The 12,745-nt window shown below is 35.8% G+C and overlaps 1 protein-coding gene across 1 annotated transcript in view; it reads left to right on the top strand.

Moving 5' to 3' along the window:
* Positions 1-7,646: 7,646 nt before the first annotated feature.
* The window catches only part of agpat2 (1-acylglycerol-3-phosphate O-acyltransferase 2 (lysophosphatidic acid acyltransferase, beta)), a 16,914-nt gene continuing 11,815 nt past the window's right edge, over positions 7,647-12,745 (top strand). Inside the window, exons 1-2 of the mRNA XM_024299706.2 lie at positions 7,647-8,089; positions 12,232-12,365. Of these exons, the coding sequence (XP_024155474.1) occupies positions 7,725-8,089; positions 12,232-12,365 (499 nt within the window). The 5' untranslated portion in view covers positions 7,647-7,724. The remainder of the gene's footprint in view (positions 8,090-12,231; positions 12,366-12,745) is intronic.

Raw genomic sequence — 12,745 nt, 5'->3', positions numbered from 1 at the left:
GGCTAAGGACCCCTTCGCATCAAAAATTTACATTTTGGGTGTCCCCAACTCGTCGTTTTTTGACGTCCAATCAAATCAAGGCTTCCCAACCTCCGGGCCGCAAACCTGTACTGGACCGCTACTGCATCGCCTCAGTATCCTAACCCTAACCTTAATCCAGTACCGGATCAGTACTGGTTACGGACACTGTACCAAATGTTTGTTCTCTTCGTCTGGCAGCCTACGCTGTGTTTTGGTGCCCCAGCGTGAAAACTTTCTACAGGCACCGCTGCTGGGGGTTTGGGAAAAAAAGACATTGATAGAGGTCGGTGGAGGGGATCAGGGTCTCTGTAGGGCTATCCAATAAAGCCTCCATCAATGCTTCTCCCAGTGTCACTGACTGACAGGGCCTGTTTTGAAATGCAAGAGCTTGAATGGGGGAGGCACACAGAGGGGGGTGCCGGGAGGCTCAGAGAGGTCACCACCCATGACAGATGTTTCATTGAATCCTCCCCTGGTGAGTTTTTCCTGATAAGACTTTTGAATTTATATCATTTTGCACAAAAACGTTCTGTTCTCCTGTTTAAAAAACTGGTTCATTGAAGAAAAATGTATCTCTCATTCAGTTATTACTTTCATGACGTAATATTAGCACATTCTTGCACTTTTCTACCAACAAAAGGACTCAAACAAGCTTTATTGTCTCCCAAACTTTAATTAATCATTTTGACAAAAATATTCATACAATTTTCAGGATTCATTACCACTCTTATAATGAATTTGGGTCATTTTTAACCTATTTTAACCTGCTGTTGATCACTTTAGTTATACAACACTCCCCTCTAGTGGCCAGACGTATTAAAACGCCAACAAGGGTCAATTGGTTTAAGTTTCAACTTAATAATAAAAACCAACAACAATAAATGGTCTAATTTGCTAAATGCCTTTAATTTTTTTAAGAGACACACACAAAAAATACATTATAAATAACAAAATAGAAGTTTTTGCAGCTATGTTGGGGGGGTCTGTGTGTATTTTATTTTTGGTTCAAAGACTTTTTTGTTACAAAAACAATATAGTGCTTGCTGTGAGTGACTGATAAGCGTCATAATTAATATTTCAACCGATCAACTTTTTCTCTGAGTATAATATGCAAACAACTTGCTGAGTAAGTACCTTGTATTTCCATTCAGGAAGATGCATTTTTTTCATGGGCTTGTAATGAAATGTCTTTTAGGACCACAGATTGTCATGTGCAGGAAATTCTTCATCTCCTTTTATATATTTGCCCTGTTGATTCACTTCCACAAAAAATGTTTTGTTTTTTTAATTTGTTGTGAAATGCTCTGTTATGTTAAAGAGCTTAGAACTTGGTCACATGATGTACCAGTAGGGGCATTGTGCTCTCTAAAGCGCTCGTGGAGTGTCATAGCGAGGAGCGCAGCTGATTCTGGCAGTTCCCATGAGACTTGTATGTCCACCTTAAGATGGAATGTACAATTGTAGTGTCAGTGTATTGTGAAGCATTTCACAACAAATGTAAGTTACCCACACTGCGCACACTACTTTATCACTTCCTTCCTTGACAACTAGCTACTTTTAATCAGTTTTTTTTCCACAAATTGCCACACATACTAACAGTTTATTTTTTTAAGTTATGAATTAAATTGTAAAGCACATTATTGTTTCAGGCTACCTTACAATAACTTTAATGTTTTTGAGTTTTTCTTCTTTTATAGTTTTTCTGTATTGCCTATAAAACCGTTTTTACATTATATTATTAATTATTTTTAAAAATTATTTTACATCCAAATTTTCAGGAAAGTCATTGTCACAATAAACATGTAGGATTTCATTGTGGCTTGGTCACATCATCTAATGTTCTTACTGTAGGTATTCAGTGTAGATGTGGTTCCTACTAGAGATTTGTTTGCATTTGCATAAACAAATCAGTAAGATGTGGTGAACAAATGAGTCACTGGGTTAATCCGTTTATTTAGCAGGGGAGAGGAAGCCACTCTGATGGAAAAATAAAGAACAAATCAGCAGAATCTATAAAAATACAGAATATTTGTTGAATCGTGATTTTTTTATTTTTATTTTAAATGGATGGATTAATCTACAATTTTCGTTTCAGGATGTGTCAATTTACATTTTTAATAGAAAAAAGGATGCTTACACACTAAAGGAAAGTATCCATAAAGGCAGAGAGTGGTCAAAGGTAGAAGGCTGACTGTCCATATGGAAATGTATGAAAAATTCATGAAACTTATTTGAATAATTCCATTTATTTATAGTATTTATTTATTTAGTTTAGATTTGGATTGTAAAGTGAGTGAGTTACTACATTTTCTTGGCGTATCACAAGAAGACCACAAAAGTACAGGTTCAGTAAAAATAACACACAAATGAAGAAGATCACACTTTCTACAAAGTTAAATTAAAAAAGACAGAATTAGAAAAGAGTTTAATAAGATTAAAAATCGTAACAATCCACTCCAATCATCTTTTAAACTATTGTAAAAGTGTTCTCAGTGGTCTTTTAATCGTGATTCTGCCATTTTTAGCCAAAAAAACAAACAAACTGTGTCCTTTCCTAAGACATAGTTTCTGCAGAACGGCAGGAGTTTATTAGAAATGCACCTTTTGAGTTGTAGATAGGGCCATTGGGGCGGAGCAACCCCACCCCCTTTCCCCCTCACCATGCTGAGAGATTGGAGCAGGAAGCTTGTTGCCCATCCCAGTGTAGTTTCTAAGTCACAAATCTTCTTCTTTTCCTTTCAGCTTTTCCCTTCAGGGGTCGCCACAGCGAATCAGTTTCCTCCATCTAAGCCTGTCTTCAGCATCCTCCACTCTAACACCAGCCACCTTCATGTCTTCATTCACTGCATCCATAAACCTCCTCTTTGGTCTTCCTCTAGACCTCTTTCCTGGCAGCTCTAGACTCAGCATCCTTCTACCAATATATTCACTGTCTCTCCTCTGAACATGTCCAAACCATCTCAGTCTGGCCTCTCTGACTTTATCTCCAAAACCTCTAACATGTGCTGTCCCTCTGATGTATTCATTCCTGATCCTATCCATCCTGGTCACTCCCAAAGAGAACCTCAGCATCTTCATCTCTGCTACCTCCAGCTCTGCTTCCTGTCTTTTCTTCAGTCCCACTGTTTCTAGTCCAAACAACATGGCTGGTCTCACCACAGTCTTGTACACCTTTCCTTTCATTTGTGCTGAAACTCTTCTGTCACACATCATAGTTTCTAAGTCACAAATAGCCCTTCTTTATTTTCATTTGCTCCAGATTCACAAAGATTTTAACAAAGAAATTCTCAGAAATTCAATGTTAAAGCTAAATTTTCTTCTTATATGTCCTCCATGATCAGAAAAATCCCACAAGAACATGTTAAAAGAATCAAAAATATGATTTTCATCCGAGTGGGTCTTTACAGAGCTAAAAGTAACTCACTTAAGTTTTGTCTACTTCCATCTAGAGTAGTTTTAGTTTTATTAGAGGAATCTTGAGTTTTGGTAAAACCATTTGTTTTGCATGATACTATTTTTTGCAAACAGGTTGTAATTTCTAAACAAAAATGAATGCATTACATTTGTAAAACTTGTTGTGGAAAAATAAAGTTCAAGTCTGGATGTAGTTTTTCGGTCTTCCACTAGAGGGTGCAAAAGGCTTTTGGGATCCTCTGAGTGACACGTCTGTTACAGTTTCACTCTATGGAGTAAAGAGTAAAGTGAGGTGTTACATGTTTGAAATGGGTTTAGGCCTGTGTCTCATTCCCCTACACCACAACAACCAAACATTCGTCAAAAGAAAGTTTATAAAACCAGACAAAAAGCACTTTTGCAGAAAATGCAAACTGAAGCTAAAGTATAATCAATCAAGCAGGCAAAGGGATCTAATCATTTATCATTTTTACGTTTAATCCTAAATTAGCTGAAGAAATAAAACAGTCAGAAATGCTGATACAAAACTGCAAAAAAGACCATTTAAAATGATAGTGAGAAAACATCATATTCAATAAAGTTAAGATGAAAACTTGATTTTATATTTTACCAAATAAAGCTGTAGAAGCCATAAGGAACTGCTCTGATAATAATAATATTTTATTTTAAAGTAGACAAAAACATGGGTTAAAAAAGCTAGAATTATCCATTTTCATCTGTAGTCCTCTCGCTATGCTGTAAAAAAACACAAATACATGTACAATAAATTAAAAATACATTTGCAATCACTTACTATTCAGATATGATAATACAATAAAACCTGTCTTAGGTTAATGCACCTTTACCCCACAGCAGCAGGGACAGGCTCCAGCTACCCTATGACCCTGAAAGGGATATAATGAGTAATGAAAATGGATGTATAAAAGTGTCTTGGTTTTTTTTATATTCAAAGCCAAGACTAAGAGCTCAATGTTCTAAAATTTTCAAAGTCAAACCAGTATTAAAAGCAGGAATCTCCTGAAGGAGATTAATATTTCAACACAGGAATGGTTAAAAAAGACTTAATGTGCCAAAAAGCATTTGCAGAAATCAGAAAAAGATCTCAACAGTGAATACTTGAGTTGGGACTGTGCACTTACAGTTATATCTTCATGGCTCTTGTCCTTTTCTATTTTCAGATTTTGGATTTTTCACACGTCAGTCAAACCCTCTTCTCATTAGTAACCATCCGCAGCTATCTTGATTGAAGTTAATCATCTTTGTCTTGTTCTCAGGTCATCTGCTTGTTACACTCTTCCATGTATCTCTTTTTGTTCTATCATTTTGCCTATGTTCAAGTTTAGTTGTTCAAAACTTCAAGTACCTGACCTTTCAGTCTTACCCTACTGATGGAGTTTTGTACATAGATTATCACACATTTGCTCATTTTAATCTGATACCTCTTTATCTGTGTGATTCACTTCATCTACTAAACTTTCTAAGGAAGATTTGTTCTTTACTGCTGACGTTGTTTCTTTGTCTGCAGCCGGCGTGATAAGAGACAGAAATTAAGCTGCAGGATGTGTCGCTGCTGAGGAGAAACTTCCTGAACGGACCTGTATCTACTGAAAGATTAAGAACATAGAGTTTCTCTTTAAGAACATTGTGTTAATTGTGAACCGATCAGACCTGCAGAACCTAATGTAAACTATGTAGACTAAATAAAACAGAAGGTCCGGCACAGAAACGGCAGAACGAGGTGTTAATCATTTTGAACGATCTATATGGGATTAAATCAGATAAAAGTGAATGAAAAAACAGATTGAAACTGTAAATAATAGATATTTTAACTGAAAAAACGGAAAAATAAAAAAAAGACATTGTAAATTTGAAAAAAAAATGAAAAAAATGTTTGAAAATTGAAAAAAATCCTGAAAGCTTTAAATAAATCTTGAAAATTTGAAAACATTAAAGTAAAAAAAAGTAAAATTTGAAAAAAAGAGAAAAAAAGTGAAAAAAAATACTGAAAACTTGAAATAAATCTTGAAATTGAAAAAAAATGCTGAAAACTTGTAATAAATCTTCAAAATTTGAAAAGAAAATGCTGAAAACTTGTAATAAATCTTAAAATGTTGAGAAAAAAGTTTTAATTTGAAAAACAAAAATTATGAAATTTTGAAAATAAAATACTGAAAACTTGAAATAAAGCTTGAAAAAAATAACAGAAAAGTTGAATATAGTTTTAAAAATTACTAATTGAAAGTGAATTTATCTATTAGAAACAGCTCCTGTTTTGATTTTTTTTACTTTTTTTTTTTTTTTTTTTTTGCTTTTCTGAATCTTCACTTTCAGTCAGTTTACAGTTTAATTTCTGATTTTTGAGTTTTTGCTGCCAAGTTGAGGCTAATTTTACATGGGGGCAGGGCTTTGAGCTTATTGGCGACCAGGACATGTTTCCAGGGGGTGACAGAGGGGACTCCTCACTAAACATTTTCTACAATTTTCTCAGACACACATGAAAATATTTACACTTTTCTCTCATTTTTCACTCTCGCTTTTCAAACATTAAGAGAAAAACAAATCTAGCATTAGGATGAAAACAAGGATCAGTATATATTTTTTCAAATTGTCAAGATTTACTTAAAGTTTTCAGACTTTTTTTTCAAAATTTTAAAACATTTTTTCTGATTTTCTTTTTTTCAGTTAGAATTTTTCTATTTTTCAAGCTTTCAATCTGGTTTTTGGTTCACTTTAAGATGATCCAGATTTGACCTGATTTGATAATTTACAATGGTGAAATGTAGAAAAAAATGTAAATATTAAAAAGACACATGTTTATAAAAGAATGGTTTAAATGTTCTCAAAAACAGAGTTTTTCCTTAACAATAAAGTGAGATTTTGCAGCTCTCTCTGTGATTTAATCTGAAAGAAACTGGTCCAAATGGCTTCTGTAGTGTTAAAGGTTGCAAACCCCTGTTCTAGGAACATGTTCTACAAGTTCTATGTGAGTTTATGGAAACATTTAAAAATTCTCCCAGAAGCAGAATAATGTTAGATACAAAGAATGTCTGACCCACAATTATCTAAATAGTGTCCAAGATGAGTTTAAGTTAAGACTCTGACGCTACGGATCCATATGATATGGGCTCTTGAACAGGCATTTAGCCCATAATGTTCACACTGGACAAGCAGGAAGGGGCTTCTTCTTTTTCTTTTTCAACTGTTTAGAAGCACATGTCCCTGTTTTAACTTGTAACACGCGTTCAATAGCTTGTGGTTATGCTCAGCTGGTATCTGGAAGGTTGTAGCCGTCCTAAGATGAAGTCTATGTGGAGGCTGATATAATGCAGACACTTGAAGGGACCGGCACCGACCTATTGTATTCAACTGTGGCATTAACAATATGCTTCAATTCTTGGTGGGAAAAAAATCCCAGAGACGTTGAATAAGGAGAGGCAAGTCATAAAATCTGTAGCACAAAGACACGCATGAGTAGACCTGCACAGGCCGTCTCCCAATAAACACACACCCACATGTTAAACAGCACAAACACAACAGGGTTTTTACTACTAAGAGCGTCAAATTTCTTTTTGCTCATGCTGTGCAAAACCGATCAGGACACAAAATTAGAAGATGGAAAACGGAATATCAAGAAAGCTAAAAAATCTGTTTTATTGTCAGATTTATGAGAAAAAGTTCAACAAATATGACAAACATTTTTTTTCTTAATCCATATGAATATAAAATAGTAGAGCAATAATAAATAAAAACATGATACGTTTGATTTAACTGTGCAAGTTAATCAAGCATGACATTTTTTATTTCTTTTAATTGAAACATAACATTGATTTTCAACTGGAGTTTCCTCAAATTTGATCATTTTACATAAACAAAATCCTCATTTTTCTTTAAAAAGTTACATGATGATTAGGATCAATGCAGGCTTTACATCAGGTTAAATAACCAACAGATCCTAATCCTCCAAATCATGTCAAGTCCAGCTCCCAGACGTGCATGAGACTTCATTGTCACTGCTGCTGGACAGTGTCAGATTACAGTTAAAGGCTGGATTATAGCTTCTAATCCAATTATCCATCATGTGCTTTAATCTGCTGTCAACTGTGGTGGGAGAATCTCCCTGAGACGTTGGAGAAACAGAGATTATGGAGTTCAGATTGGGATTAAATAACAATTTTTAAAATATAGGATTTTTAAATGACATTTGACACAGAGGCTGTAAAGCAACCGGAAATAGAAAAAAAATACGAGATGACGATTTGACTCCACCTCATGATGCTATTTAGCAACAGATGAGCATCTGTATGTTCATTTCTCGCTGCCACGGTCCAGCATCGCCGTCTATCGGGCGGACTGAAGGAATTCTCCCCCAGCTGTGTGATGTCCGTCGGGGTCTCCGTGGCTTCGTAGCTGGCTGCCCCCCGCTCCATCCACCGTGCTGGGGTTGTTTTCTTTTTTTGGTGGAGTTTGTCGCCGTTATGGATGCGCTGTGGATGGTCTCGCCGCTGCTGCTGGTCCCGCTCCTGCTGTGGACGAGCAGCACGTTCGCTTTCTATTTTAAAAAGTTCTTCTACGTGGCCTGGATGATGTTCTTGGCCCTGCTGGCGATCCCCATGAGCGTGGTGAAAAGCGGAGGCAGGGACATTGAAAACATGAGGTGAGTTCCAGACGCCTGACAGCTAGCCGCGGCTAGCTCGTTAGCTAACTTAGCAGTTGTTGATTTTAAAGATTCAGATTAAGCTCAGCGGCTGGACTCACTCAGGCTAACAATTAACTTAAAGCCAACATATTACACTTCTCTGCGTTAAATGAACGTTTATTAAAGTAGCATATTTAGTTTATTTTCAAAGTTTTGAGTCATAAATGATATTAAATACATTTCTTCAACACATGCTACATTAGCTCTCTTGACTCATTGACATTAGGAAGGTGTTAGCCAAAAATGCTAGCTCGTATTTGTATATTCTTAAGTCTGAGTTAAAAAATAATACATTTATTGGCAATTTGATCTAGAATATTTGCTAAATTTAAAGAGTATGTCACAAGTGTTTAGCCTAAAGCTATAGAAACTCTTGTCAAAGCAGCTAGTCACAACTCGGTGCATGAATTGTGTACATTTTCTCTAAAATGTTCATAAATGTAGTATTATTCTTATGTTCCCTCCAGTAAATCACAGTTTTAAATCACTGTCCATTAAACGTTTTACCCATTTTTTTCCCCATGCAATTAAGATTTGAGTATAAACTAATTGAAAAAAATAAAACTTTATTGTCCACTTTGGATTTACAAAAAAAATATAACTACAAGATTAATTTTCAAATGCCTTTATTTCCATTCCCAGCTCAACATTTACCTAAATTTGTCTCATAACAAAATGAAACATATTGGCAGAAAATTTCCCATCATGCAACATTTAGTATTTACTATCCTTAACACATTTAAAGCCACCATCCTGATGATTTCCACAGGTCTGCTTACTTCTATGAGCTGCTACTCTGCAGAGGATGAGAGTAAATCTGTCTTCCTGGTGTAAAAGTGTTATTTTACGGCTGACAAAGCCAGATGAGGGGTGTCGGTGTCCACTTTGCAGCACAGGGGGGTCCCTATTGTGCTCCTTCAATCTTGACAGTGAGGATAGATTGCTGCATACAAGTGACTGCATTTCCGTAATTACCTCAAAGAGAGACAGATGCCAGATGGCAGTTTTCCTCCTGATTAAACTCCAGGTACTTGAATAGTTATGAGGCCCATCCAATTGGTTTGAACTGCTGACAGCAGCTCTCAGCTGCTTAGTCGTTTGTCGTGCGGTTACTTCAGCAGTAAGGTTATCTGGACCTGTTGATGGTGACAGAGCGCCAAACTTGGGGTCAGACCTCTGTAAAGGGTAACGTTTCACTGATAAACGGGAAGCGCACTCGCCGTGGTGAGCAGGAAAAGCTCAGGGATTCATGAGGACAGAGAAGTCTGTCACAGGCATCTGCTGTCACACAAAGCCTGGATTCTGAGCTGGACTGCTGACTTTGCTGCTGACTTAGAAAGCAGCTTGTGTTCAGTTGCTCAAAAAGCATCCATAAAATACAGCTTACAAACAAGCCACTATAGCTGAGTGCAGCTTATATTTACTTTATAGAAACAAGGAGCTAAATTGAAGGAAGTAGAAAAAATGGACGATGGCTTCTAGATCTTTGTGTGGGTCCAGCATCTATTTTTAAAGTGGCTCTTGTAATAGTTAAACGTCGGGTTTAGTATTCTTGCTCAGAATTGCTTCGGCTCAGGTTTCTTATTGTGCAATGGTCTGTAACGTCAGTGGGGGACCAGCTCTGTCCTTGCACTTGTACGTTCACTCAGTCCTTGCAGGTCTGGATTTGGCCTCCTAAAATTGGAGTTCTTTTTACTGGAAATATTTTTAAATCACGAGCACAGAGAAGCCATTAAATGTTTCAGGGCACAGGGTTCAGTGACTTGTCTTTATTTGCAACACGCTTGGTATTACATGACTAGTTGTATGTTTTAGATGTTAAAAAATACTTTTCTTTTGACTTTACTTTTAGATTTCCTGTTTGCCTAAAAGCTACAACTTGCAACTTACTCCTGTTTTCTTACATCTTTTCTGGTTTTTAAAACGGTCATTTACACAGTTAACTATGAACATGTGATTATGTCCCAACACTAGAAAACCTCCCCAACCCGACCTTTATCTTGTGAATGAGCTGAGCATTAGTAAGCTGCTTGTTACTTTAATAGTTTTAGGTATAGCAGGTCAAGTTCTGCTCTTATCTGATTGGCTAGGCTTAATAAAATCTTTCCTTACAAGTAAACATGTGGTTGTGATCTGCAAAGCCGAAGGGAGCGGATCACAAACGGATCGTGACGGAGACTTGAGTGAAAGTTCTGTTGATCGGTGTGGAAAGAAAGCACACTTGTTACTCAAGTGCAGATAAACTAGCACTTGGAATTAGATTCTGAGTGTTATCGTTGCTGCGATGTTGAAAGTTATCTAAAGATTGCGTTGATGTTTAAAGGTTAAAGGCGTTATCCTGCTGTGTCTCAATCAGATTTTACTTGGTGGGGAATGAAGTATTCTTTCAGAGAGAGCTATCAACACAGAAGATAAAGATTAACTGATTTTTTTTATTTATTTATTTATTTATTTATTTATTTATTTTTTTTTTGAGTTGCTTAAAAAAAATGTTTGAATTTAGAAGTATTTGTACACTATCTGAGCTAAAACTGAACAGTATGGCTTAAAATGGTACTAAAGATAAAATTAGAAGCAATAATATCAGCGATTTTAGATGGTAGAATCTGTTTTCTTTATCATCCAAACACTTTGCCTAGTTCCTGTTGGTTATTTTTTTTTTGTGTGTGTGTTTTTTTTTTTTTTTTAAGAGCATGAAAAGCTTCAGACCTTCGTTTGTCCCTCCCTGGTCCTGGAGATGTGAAAATCTGGTTTTATCTGTAAATATAAACCCCAGAAACCATGTTAACACACCTCCTCAAAGACCCACTCATGGACTTAGAAGCCCCTCCCCTCTCGTGCTGTATATAGGAAGTACCCGTTGCTTGCAAGAAGGCCAAAGTCCCATAGTCTTCCTTTGAGAAATATATAGTTATTACTTAGTCATTGTATTTTTCAGAATAACCATTCTTGCTCTGATGTATTTTTCTTAACTTGGTCTTTCTAATCCTTTTTTTAAGATATTTTTTCTGTGGCCAGTTTATAACTTTTAATAATCAGTAAAAGCATGTGGTACCTGCTGACCCCGCCTCGAATGTCACAGTGGTGACAGTCACTCCTCTAAAATCGTGACTCATACCGACTCTGACTAATGGCATTTCCTATGGGTGATATCAACTCTTGTTTTGTCCAGTTCGTAATTATACAGTCTATGGACCCACAACGGTTTAAAAAAAAAAAAAAAAAAAAAGTTTTTGCCGCAAGTTTCCGATGAACTCCTGACACTCTGCAGAAACTATGTCCTCGAAAAATACAATTTTGTTAATTTTTCCGATCAAAAAATGGCATAATCATAATTAATACTATTGGGAACACTCTAAAAATTGATGAAAGGATGATACAATGGATCTTAAAGAGGAAATACTTTGACATTAGCTTGACTTTTCAGCTTTATTTTTCACTGAATAGTTCTTTTTTTTGTTTTGTTTTTCCAATAGCTCAAAAGATGAAGTGGGTATTTAAAAGGACATTTGAAAAGAGTTCCAGGAATGCATTTACTTCATATAAATGGTTTGCAGACACATAAGGGGGAAAAAAGGCAGATGGTCGATTCCTAAAAGTTATTGGAGCGTTACACTTTCCACTGGCGTTGGTTTAATTATTGCTAAAAACAAAACTCTGCACAGATAAAGATGTAGATCAAGAATGTCAGATTTATGTGGTTGTTGTAAACAATTGGATCAATTTTAATTGCAAATACAGCTATATGTGCTCCTTACTTCATTTAAAAAAAAATTTTTTGGCAGTGAGGTTCTTGCAGTTATTGCAACTTTCCAAAACAATGTCACCCACATTTTAATTATCTTTTAGTCTTTTATCTGCTGTTTTCAAAAATGTCCTCATTTGTCTTTATCAGCCTTTTGTTTCTTGCATTTATCTGCCTTTGTTTGATGATTTCATTTCGTCAAGGTCCCTCTACCGAGCTATTATTTTCCTCTTATCCAAAAATATCCTTAGAATCACTGTTCGGGGAAAAAGAAAACCCTAAATATTTTTAAAAGGGTTTTCATTCTGATAAATGACCACCTGCTCATCTGTTATTTTGTTTTTCTTCCCCTCAGGATCATCCGCTTCATGGTTCGCCACGTCAAATACTTGTTAGGTCTCCGAATGGAAGTGAGCGGTCAGGAACATCTGCAGTTACAGGGACCCTATGTCATCATCTCGAACCACCAAAGCTCCCTGGATGTTTTGGGTGAGTGAAGCATTCCCCGAAAAATGATAAAAAAATGACTACTCATACTACTTCTTATCTTGCAACATTAAAATGACCTTTTTTGAGTCAAAATTCAGTCAAGTTTGGTAGAAAAGACGGAGCTTTGCCTGTTCTTTTATAATTTAGTGTATGAATAAACCATTCATGAATTTGTCAATGTTCTTGATGTGTAAATACATTAAAAACGGTAAATATATTGATTCCTCTTACTTGATTTTCCAACTCTAAAACTCTACTTGAAGTCTTTTTTTTCTATTTTTAAATTGAATCTTAAGGAAGTGCCTTGAAAAAGTACAAATTTCTATTAAAAACGTGTTATTTTGGTAAATATTTTTGTTTTTTATGTCCCTTTTATTGTC

This window comes from Oryzias melastigma, linkage group LG12, assembly GCF_002922805.2.
Source record: "Oryzias melastigma strain HK-1 linkage group LG12, ASM292280v2, whole genome shotgun sequence".
NCBI lineage: Eukaryota > Metazoa > Chordata > Actinopteri > Beloniformes > Adrianichthyidae > Oryzias > Oryzias melastigma.
The sequence above is the reverse complement of the archived record's forward strand: the minus strand, read 5'-3'. Positions and strand labels throughout refer to the sequence as shown.